The 11282-nt window shown below is 42.3% G+C and overlaps 1 protein-coding gene across 3 annotated transcripts in view; it reads right to left on the bottom strand.

Moving 5' to 3' along the window:
* Positions 1-6706: 6706 nt before the first annotated feature.
* LOC101830438 (cytochrome P450 2J3) overlaps positions 6707-11282 on the bottom strand; it is a 40227-nt gene continuing 35651 nt past the window's right edge. For 2 of the 3 annotated variants that reach the window (XM_005074310.4, XM_040757142.1), the window contains one exon: positions 6707-8618. In XM_005074310.4, coding sequence (XP_005074367.1) covers positions 8440-8618 — 179 coding nt within the window. In that variant the 3' untranslated portion in view covers positions 6707-8439. The remainder of the gene's footprint in view (positions 8619-11282) is intronic. The other variant, XM_021229644.2, reaches the window with a different exon arrangement.

The raw sequence follows: 11282 nt of genomic DNA, 5'->3' as shown, positions 1-11282 counted from the left end.
ATTGCAAATTTGTAGTCTTAAAGGTATGAGTCAATATTAAGCAGAGGAGGTGATTTTTAAAGACACAGAATGTAGCCTGAGCAGCAGTAGGGTGTTAAGCAGCTTGAGCAGTCACTGACAGCTTGGGTTTAAAATAATGTTTTTCCTTTAGTTTACATTGGATGAGATAAGAACTTTGAAATACTTGAGTATTGGGTGTGATTATTTGTTGGTATTACATCTCCCTCCTGCAATCCTAATCATAAAAAGGAAATTTTAAAAATAAAAAGATTTTTGAAAAGAAATATATCCTCTTTACAAGCATTATAACAGTAAGAGCCTTCCTTACCATTTTCATTTATATGTTAAGAATATTTTTGAAATCAATTTGTTTTAATAAGGATTTCTAGGATAGATTGCTAGTAGGCATTTTGATTAACATAAAGCACTTTATGCCATATAGTTCTTATTTTTTCATGACTATTACTTAATTGAAATAATTTTTTAGTCATTTTTTATTAGAACCTGTTTTGGAAGAAAATCCTTGTCAAAATCCATGTGCATAACATTAAATTTTATATCTGAATGAAACATTAGTCCTACATAAGCATATATATGTATACATACATTTGATATACATATGACTATATATAGATACATATCAGTACACAATACAAATCAATAAAAAAATTGAAGTGGTCACAGGATTTATCATTTAATTTTTATGTGGGGCACAAAACAACATGTTGAAAGAATTATTACAGACAGACTAGAAGCAATTACATGCAATTTAGGTGTGCCCAGTATAATAACCGAGTAAAAGCCTGTATATCCCCATATCTTTATGATATGAAGAAGGCTAAGTAAAATGATCAAAAGGTCAAGTTATCATGTGGACTTAAGAACTTACTTTCCTATTTTTAGAGCTAACTATCTGAGAATGAAATGTCATTACAGATAAAACTACCATCCTCAGTGCTACTTTAGGAAAAAAAAACAATGGGGCTAAATCCATATCCTATGCCTGCCTGTGTATGTAAATGAAAGAAGAGGAACTAATGGAAGTATAGCATCATGGACAGGCTATCAGCTACCTGCTCAGTATCAGTCTTGCCTGCCTGTAGGGAAAGGTCTATGTACCCATAGCGTTGACCACACCTGTTTGGGTGTGTTCACAGGTACGTAGAAGGCATGGGGTATAAAAAGAGCTAGGGCCTGTATTTTATCCTGGTCTACGTAAAGATGATCTTATTTACCTGGTATTTGGTCATCACCAATGCTTAGGTGATACTTTTTACTTTAGACATCTCTAGTGTCTCTATAGATTAGAGATGATTCTACTCACTCATAATCTGGGAACATACGCTAAGTTCCCCACTGTATTAACATCCTAATGCCCATCTAGTACAAAATCTAAAGACACCTGGTGTTTGAGCCTCTTAAGAAATCAAAATGCGTTGAGTCTGATTGCTCCTAGTTTGGCCTTAAAAGTTATAGTAGTCAGTCCCTTCTCAGAAAATCATGGGGGTGGAGAAGTGGGCATAGTCTCCCTTGTCTAAGCCATGAACTTTCCACAAAACAGAGAATACATGAAGGGAAGGGAAGGAGCAGAATGTCTCTTGAATAATTTAGGGGAGATGTAACCATCTTAATGTGATTTGACCTCCAAAACAATACAAAACAAAACAAAACAATACAAAACAAAACAAAAACAAAAAAAAGTGGGATGTGGTTTATTCTGGACATAAGTATTAATAACTATGGCCCAGGAAAGCAGTTAACTCTAAATTCCATGTTCCAATGTAGTAAAAATTTCAAGAAGAGTTACAGTAACAGAACAAAGGAAGTCATAAACCATGGGATTCTTCAAATGCATTGATGGATCCCCCTCAGAAATCTCTGCCAGAGGCCCAGAGGCTGTTTCTATCTGATGATACTCTCAACCTTTTGTTTGGTGTGAGTCAGCGGTCTGTTCATTTAATATACTCCAAAGTTTTCACTGCAGGTTGTATCCAAAGGTAGATAATTAGTGACTAAAGACAATCTGTGTCTGGCCCTGGGGCTGCAGCACTTTGACCTCTTCACAATCATTGCAGTTCTAATCAGTTAATTAGCCTTGTAAAGGAGGCAGCAAGGAAAGTTCTTTATAGGAACATCATTCACAGGCATGTTGAGGAAATGCCTATTGTCATTTGTGTAACCATAGAAAGTATTGTGTTAATTCCCATCTTGGCACCCCCTGAATCATAGCAGACTAGAGAGTGATTTCTAAGACAGTTTGGGTGAAAACGGTCCTCCCCCAGATTTCCTGAACAAATAACACTCTAGCCGCTTCATTTCTGCATTTTTTAATTTTGAAATTTTTGTTTGTTAAAATTGCTGTTTTTGGCACATCTATACGTGTGTGTGTGTGTGTGTGTGTGTGTGTGTGTGTGTGTGTGTGTGTGTGTGTGTCCTTTGGAGTCCTTCAGGAGATGGATACTTACTACAGGAAGGAAGTCACTCTAGGTGGATTTGAGTTCATTTAGCTTTACCCCACTTCCTGTTTTCTCTCTCAGCTTCCTGTATGAACATGAAGTGTGGCCTGGCTGCCTCCCCATTGTCCAATGAGTAAGCCTCATAGTCCTGGTTCGATGCCTTCACCATCATGACAAACTATCTTCTGAAAGTATGAAAGCAAAACAAACCCTTTTCTTCTCTAAGTCAATGTTTTGCAGGGTCAGAGTACTCTCTCAGCAAAAGAAATGGAAGGAAGATAATTGCTAATATGCTTTCTGCTGGGAAAACTTAATATATAAATGTCAAAGATTAATTTTAGAATCAGCCTGTGTGTAGAACTGCCTTTATTTGGTTTCTGGGCTTTTGTCTATATGAGGTGCATATATATTTTGTCTGTATTGACATGTATTTTGTCTGAATTACATGAGATGATTGTTAATTGATAATACATTTTTATTGTAAATAAAGATATGAGTCACTATTTTAATATTTAATTTGGTGTACTAATTATTAGATTATCAAGATAAAACTAGTAACACAAAAAGACAATGTTAGGTTTTAGGGTCTGTGTTCCATTGTATCATTAAAAAGAATACTTGTGCTTGCAATAGAAAATTTTCTTGTAACATCTGTAGAATTATATGTATTATCTGTAGAATTATACATTTATACATATGTATAATAATCTGTGTGATGCTGACAGATGTAACATGACAAATTGTAGAAAGCTTGTTTCCTTTTCAGCTTTTGGATAAGTTTCTACTGTACAATGTCTATATCTATAATTGCCATTCGCTATTTGTCTGGAATACAAAACGAAACTGCTAAGGCTTATAGAAAAATAAATATGTAGTTAGGTTGTCCCTAACAAAAGTGTTGCTTAAAGGGAACTTTCTCTGCCTTATCTAAGCAGTTATACTTAGAATATTGATTTTCTTTTAATTAGATAGGAAAAGGGTTATCTTCAAAAGAGAATTTAGAGGCTAGGAAGTTGGCTCAGTGGTAAAGGTACTTGCTTCCAAGATTGGCAACCTGAATTGGGTCCATGAGACTGATGTGGTAGAAATTATTCATATATAAGGGCGCACCCCCCACACACATCATTCAACGCATTAAAAATAATAAAAAACTCTTTAATAATCTATGTATACTGTCAGATATTGGACAAAGTCAAGGCTTATTTAATTATTAGGCTATGTTAAAGTATTGTAAGTGACCATCTTTTTTTTAAGTGCTTGATGAAATGTATGAAACATGAATTAAACCCCTTACCAGGTGATGGTGGCACATGCCTTTAATTCTAGCACTTGGGAGGCAGAGGCAGGATGGCCACCTGACCTGCCAGTCATAAGTCCCCCTGACCATGGATTACATGGTCAGAAGCTCAAACCCATGAGCAGCTGCAGTGACATCTGCTGCTACCCCATTACCCGGAGAAGATTGGGAACCCTACTGAGACTTGCAATCTCGGGACTCCTCCTCCCCTCTTCTCAAGGCCCTTAGTCTCATGATAACCTTGTGTAGAAACTGGGTGTGCTAAGTAATCTCTGTAACCATGGGAACCTTGGAAACTGAGACTTGAGGTCTCAGGACTCCCCATCCCCTTCGTTTACCCTTTAAAAGCTTCTCTTTTGGGCTGGTGGGCATCTCATTTCCTCTGCCATGAAAAGAGATCCGAGTTGGCCAGCTTAAATAAATAAAACCTTTTGCTTTTGCATCAGAGTATCCACTCCTTGGGTTAGTCTCTGGGATTCTGCAAACCTGGCACAACACAAACAACCTCCAAAACTGGGCAAATAAACTGAACAGATGTGTCAAAAGAAGAAATACAAATGCTTAATAAATATATGAAAATGTTTTCAACATGTTTAGCCCCAGGAAACACAAATGACAGCTCCACCGAGATGCCATCTTACCCAAGTGAGAAGGTCTACCATCTCTAAAACAAAAGAAACCTATGCTGGTGATGAACTGTTACTGTATTTGTTAAAATCAGAGCTTCCAGCTGTGTAGGACTAGACTTGGCCACCTGTCCTCAATAGAACAAACACACAGAAAAAGGAGATTCATTCAGTGTGGCCATGTTGGGAAGAAAAGTAAAGAGGTCTAGTGATCATTGGAACTCATCTTTGTTTGTAACATTGGGATGAGGTTTAAGTGGAAAACAAGATATGCTCCCAACTAAGCAGACCTGGCCAAGGGTGAACATCCCCTATCATTAAGTATAATTCTCTGGGGCCAGTGTCTCCTATGAAGCAGTCTGAGACGTTCTCATGATATAAGTTCCTATTCTCCCAGCATGACTTCTCTGGGGAATGCCAATCCCTCAGGGGCAATTCTCTCAATATTTTAATAGCCAACCTATTGGCAGGTCCACCTTTGTCTTTTTAGATAATGTTCATGTCACCACAGATATAGAAATTTTAATTATTGTTGGTGGTAATGAATGTAAATAATTAATTCACCCTATATGGACATAAGTATACAAGATTCTTAAAAGACTAAAAATAGAACTTCTGTGTAATCTAGCTGTTCCACTACTGGGCATACACCCAAAAGAATAAAAGTCAGCATGCAATAAAGATAACTATATCCACTTTTATTGAAGCACACTATATTAAAGATATTACATTAATATTCCCCTTGGGAAGACGTAGACAAATGACTGTTCACGTCAGACAGGACTGCAATGAAAGAATAAAGTACTGCTCTACCAATGCCTAACTTGTCAAATCAGTGTGATTATTGGGTTTAATCATAGAGCATAGGTGAACTGTAACTTGTATTGAACCATCTACAAGGTTGAACACCTGATAAGATTGTCAACAAATATGGTGAAGTTAGGATATTGCAAGTCCAGAGGCCAATTTATACCATGCTTTCTTCAGCTAAATTAATAGCTTTTCCTTGTTTATTTGTTCCTCTATAAATAACATAGGTTTGTCTAGATGAATAATATCTCCTGCCTGGGAACAGCAGTTGATAAGAAACAGAAAGCATTTTCATGTTTTAGAGTATATTAGAAATAGAACAATTGATTTTGAAGGATCGCCTTTGTTTTTTTTTAATTTTAAATAGCTTGTTTTACATGTCAACCCCAGTTCCCTCTCCCTCCCCTCCTCCCGCACCCCCCCCATCCCCCCATCCTCCCACCCTATTGCCAATTCCTTCCACATAGGGGATATCTAGAGCCTATCATTTCACTCAGGGTAGGGTCCAGGCACTTCCCTAAGAGTCCAGGCAGAGAGAGTAACCCTCTTTGTGTTATGGACACACGATGTCTGTTAGTAGTCGAGGGATAAACACTGATCCACTGCTCAGGACCCCATAGGTAGCCCAGGCCTCCTCATTGACTCTCACATTCAGGGGGTCTGGATCCGTCCCATGCTGGCCTCCCAGCTGTCATTCTGGGGTCCAAGAGCTCTCCTCTGTTCGGATCAGCTGTCTCTGCTGGTTTTGCCAGCCCATTCTTTGCCAATTTGCTCATCGCTCCTCTCTCTCTGTCGCTGGGTTCCTTGGGTTCTGTTCAGTATTTAACTGTGGGTGTTTGCCTCTTCTTCCATCAGTCACTGGATGAAGGCTCCAGGATGGATATAGACATCAAGTTCACTATCAGGAATGGTCATTCGAGGTGGTCTCTACACTATTGCTTAGCTTGCCAATTGGTGTCATCCATTTAGATCACTAGAGGTCACAATGGTGCCTGATCTGTCTTCTAACCTATGATTCCCTCTTCCCCCTATCCTACCTCCCTCAGTCAACCTTCCTGTTCCTCCACGACTTACTCTCTCTGCCGGTTGTGGTGGCACACGCCAGTAGGATTTGCTGAAGGAGGCAGAGGCAGGAGGATCAAGGATCGTCTTTTGTTGTTTTAAAATATTATAGAGTCAAGAGTATGTGGTAGTTGGCATTCACAACCAAAGAGGAAGAAAATGGTAGAAGTATTTGCTTTTATCTAGGTCCAAGTTGAGATCATCTATGACTAGTGTGGTGCTGAGGACCAGCTTTTGAAAGTCTAACCCACAGTCAGCCTATCTGCAAGTGAAGGCACAAAATCTGAAGCTTTGATGAGTGAGTGCCTTCCCTGCTACAGAAAGGTAATATTATTATTGACATTTTCCATTAGAGGGCACTGTTTGTCCTCCTGTCTGAGATCAGGCCAGACTCCAGTGTAGAAAAACAGCATGCAATTTTCTTTCTAAGGTTTAGGTCAAACTGATACAGTTTAGGGGTGTCTTGTTTCCTGTCTGTACGACTAAAGGAACATATTGGAACATTTTCCATAGCTCCTTCTATAATAGACTTGGCAAAAATGAAGATAGTGGGTGTGACCATACCTTGATTGGAGCTGCTTATATTTGCACTTCCTTGCCTCTCTATTTAGACTTTAATCTCACTCAGGTGGGGATCAGGGGGGGTGCTTCTGGAACTCTTTGTTTCTCTTCTCAATATGGTCAAATTCAGTAAATATCCTTTCTATGTTTCCTACATTTAATTTAGCTCTTTTTTTTTGGCTATTTAGGTAGGGAGGTCAGGCCTGGCTTGGAGCACAGGTTCAATTATGCATTGTCTTCTACTCTATAGTGTCCTCTGAAGATTTTCCTTCATCCATCCTCCCCTTGTGAACAATGCAAAGGAGAAGCCTTTTGAACTAATTCTTCTTATTGATGGAGAACTGAATTCCTCCATGTTTCTTAACATCCCTCAATAGTGACAAAGACTAATGATCTGTAACCTTGGTGGACCATCCTATGTTTTGTGTGGTTAACCTTAGTCTATCTCTGCAGGACCTACTATCCACAAAACCCTGTGGAGTGCATATTGACACTCATGTATCAGGAAGGTCAGCCAGTTTCTAATGACAAGATGAAGCTGGGAGGGCCCTGGCTCCTTTATGGATTATGCCTCTGGCAACTACTTTAAATGTCAGGAGGGAACTTTTCATTTCCCCATTCAAGTGTAGAGTAGGAAAGGTATAGAGTAGGAGCATGGATCCTTTTACCAGGCGAGCGATTTCCATGAGCTTTGTAGCATCTCTAGAAACCCAATATTAAGGGGCACATAGAGAATTAAAGCTGCATGTTGGAAGAAATCTGTGAAGGTCTGGGGGTAGTGGCCATAGTGCTATTTCCAAAAGATACTGCACTGTTTTTGATTGTGTGACAAAGGTGTGAGATTCTTTGAGAATGCCATGAATGAACTCAATGGGACTAAGGTAGACTACCAGTGGAAGACCTCTGCATCACCTTGGCCCACCTACCCAGCTTCTCCTCTCAGGAAGCCTTCTTTGTTCCAGAGTTACCAGGCCAGCTTTGCCTCAAGCCTGTGGTATCCTAGACCTCTTCCTTGTACAAGCAACCCATCCATATCCACCAGACCCATTACCTTTTATTCTAAGACCTTCAAGGCCTTGCCTTATTTTAAATGTTCACTACAACATGGTTGGGCTACTTCACTTTGTAGGAAGATGATGGTGAGAAGATTCACTTCTTAAGATGACTTTGTGTGTTAGGGACCAAACCTAAGAGAATAGCAGTACTACAGTGTCCAAACATAAGGGAGAAATGATGGTTACATCTTCCTTTCGCAAAATGTTTGTATAATTGTTGAATGGGAAAGAGACTTATTGTTTATAGTATATCCAGTGAACTTAGAAAACAGGAGACATGTTTTATGGGTAGAAATTTCCATTAGAAGTCACAGTGAATGTCTTCCCAAAGGTTGTGGTTCATTCCAGTTACATAATACTTGGTCCTGGATCCCACTGCTTTCTGGAGGCAGGCTGAGGCTCCAACATTTATATACTTATTATATTTAATGTGCTGTGATTATTTTCTGTTCTGATCTCATATTCCATACCTTGTAAAATAATGGTTTTGTTGTTGTCCCCCTCCACCTGTATGTGTAGGCATCAGTGGATTTGTAGTGCATGTCCTTCCTTTTCTCTTTCCTTCTCCAGCATCACAGTCTGGGGACAGCACAGATGTGGTGACTGACTGGGTTAAGGGTGAGGCCCATTCTGAACTTCAGGCTCAGCTTTTCATTAACTGGGGGTTTGAACGTAAATCTTTGCAGAAGAGCAGTGAAGAAGATGAACAGCTCAGACCTGGCCAATTGTTCTCCCAGGCAAGCTCTCTTTCCTGCAGAACAAAAGGTGAGTCACTTTCTCAGCTGACTTTGATACATTGAGGGACTGGTGTTACCAACCTCATACAATAAATACTGAACTTACCTTGGGCTTTGTGTCAAAATGATTATGCCTAACATCTTCCTGATTTGGCTATTAGAGATATATTCAGTGTGGCATTTCCTGACCATTGGCATAAATATGTGCCCCAAACATGTATTTTCACTTTGCTAGTCCAGTAAATTGTCATTTTCTCAGGTATCCTCATTACTTACTTGCATTGAATAATATGTAGAAGGTAAGACCTGGGCAGGAGGCATTCTCACAACTCTGGGAGCAATTGCTCTAGGTATCCCATACCATACATACATAGAGGCACATGGTGTATACATCTTAATGTGTGTGTAGACAGATGTATTTGTGTCTATATCCAACCTATCTACAATTTACATGTTAGTCTCTCTATTGCACCCTTGGGTTCACATGGGTGATCTCTGGTGATGCAGGACAACCCTAGCACTCCACTCTTCTCTACATCAGTGAACATCTTCCTCAAGTATCCTAACAGCACTGCAGGGCTCCACACAGTCTCTAAGCCATCTTTAAGTCCATGTTTGTGTGAATGTACTTGTACATATGTGAGCTCATTCTATGTATACATGTGGCACATGCATGTAATTGCCAGAGGAAAGACATGGGCATTGGCCCTCAAGGGCCACAATCATCACCTTTTAGATAGGGTCCTATGTGCCTTAGAACTTGCCACATAGGCCTGGCCACTGAGTCCCAAGAGACCTTTTATTTCAAGTACTAGGATTATAAGCACATTCCACCATGCTCCAAGTTTTCTTGTGAGTGCTGGAGATCAAATTATGTTCTTTGCTTCCTAGAAAAGCTCTTTGCCAGGTGAGTTGTCTCCTCTGCCACTAAGTGCTTACTTTATTCCAAAATAATACATTTCAGAACAAAAAAAGTTTTTAAAAAAGTCAATAAAAAGAAATCTATTAAGACTATGACAGCCGGACGTTGGTGGCGCACGCCTTTAATCCCAGCACTTGGGAGGCAGAGGCAGGCGGATCTCTGTGAGTTCGAGGCCAGCCTGGTCTACAGAGCTAGTTCCAGGACAGTCTCCAAAACAATACAGAGAAACCCTGTCTCGAAAAACCAAAAAAAAAAAAAAAGACTATGACAAAGATGCTTAGACCAAAACTCAGACAAAACTATGATTAATATTTGGACATAGAAACAGGCCAGCTTCCTGGCCTGAGTTCCAGAGCCTGCAGATCGCCTGGGAACTGCACAGAGCTCCCAATCCCGGCGGGAGCATCAGGTAAACAGGCCAGCTTCCCGGCCTGTGTTCCAGAGCCTGCAGATCGCCTGGGAACTGCACAGAGCTCCCAATCCCGGCGGGAGCATCAGGTAAACAGGCCAGCTTCCCGGCCTGTGTTCCAGACCCTGCAGATCGCCTGGGAACTGCACAGAGCTCCCAATCCCGGCGGGAGCAAAGCACCCCAGACTCCAGATCTTCTCTCCCACCAACGATTCCAGGAAAGGAGAGGAGGCTGGGAGTACAGGGAAGTAGCTGTCCCTCTGGCATCATCAGGTAAACAGGCCAGCTTCCCGGCCTGAGTTCCAGAGCCTGCAGATCGCCTGGGAACTGCACAGAGCTCCCAATCCCGGCGGGAGCATCAGGTAAACAGGCCAGCTTCCCGGCCTGTGTTCCAGAGCCTGCAGATCGCCTGGGAACTGCACAGAGCTCCCAATCCCGGCGGGAGCAAAGCACCCCAGACTCCAGATCTTCTCTCCCACCAACGATTCCAGGAAAGGAGAGGAGGCTGGGAGTACAGGGAAGTAGCTGTCCCTCTGGCATCATCAGGTAAACAGGCCAGCTTCCTGGCCTGAGTTCCAGAGCCTGCAGATCGCCTGGGAACTGCACAGAGCTCCCAATCCCGGCGGGAGCATCAGGTAAACAGGCCAGCTTCCCGGCCTGTGTTCCAGAGCCTGCAGATCGCCTGGGAACTGCACAGAGCTCCCAATCCCGGCGGGAGCATCAGGTAAACAGGCCAGCTTCCCGGCCTGTGTTCCAGAGCCTGCAGATCGCCTGGGAACTGCACAGAGCTCCCAATCCCGGCGGGAGCATCAGGTAAACAGGCCAGCTTCCCGGCCTGTGTTCCAGACCCTGCAGATCGCCTGGGAACTGCACAGAGCTCCCAATCCCGGCGGGAGCAAAGCACCCCAGACTCCAGATCTTCTCTCCCACCAACGATTCCAGGAAAGGAGAGGAGGCTGGGAGTACAGGGAAGTAGCTGTCCCTCTGGCATCATCAGGTAAACAGGCCAGCTTCCCGGCCTGAGTTCCAGAGCCTGCAGATCGCCTGGGAACTGCACAGAGCTCCCAATCCCGGCGGGAGCATCAGGTAAACAGGCCAGCTTCCCGGCCTGTGTTCCAGAGCCTGCAGATCACCTGGGAACTGCACAGAGCTCCCAATCCCGGCGGGAGCATCAGGTAAACAGGCCAGCTTCCCGGCCTGTGTTCCAGAGCCTGCAGATCGCCTGGGAACTGCACAGAGCTCCCAATCCCGGCGGGAGCATCAGGTAAACAGGCCAGCTTCCTGGCCTGTGTTCCAGACCCTGCAGATCGCCTGGGAACTGCACAGAGCTCCCAATACCGGCGGGAG

This window comes from Mesocricetus auratus, unplaced genomic scaffold, assembly GCF_017639785.1.
Source record: "Mesocricetus auratus isolate SY011 unplaced genomic scaffold, BCM_Maur_2.0 Super-Scaffold_100014, whole genome shotgun sequence".
Lineage (NCBI taxonomy): Eukaryota > Metazoa > Chordata > Mammalia > Rodentia > Cricetidae > Mesocricetus > Mesocricetus auratus.
This window is presented reverse-complemented; position numbering and strand designations above follow the sequence as displayed.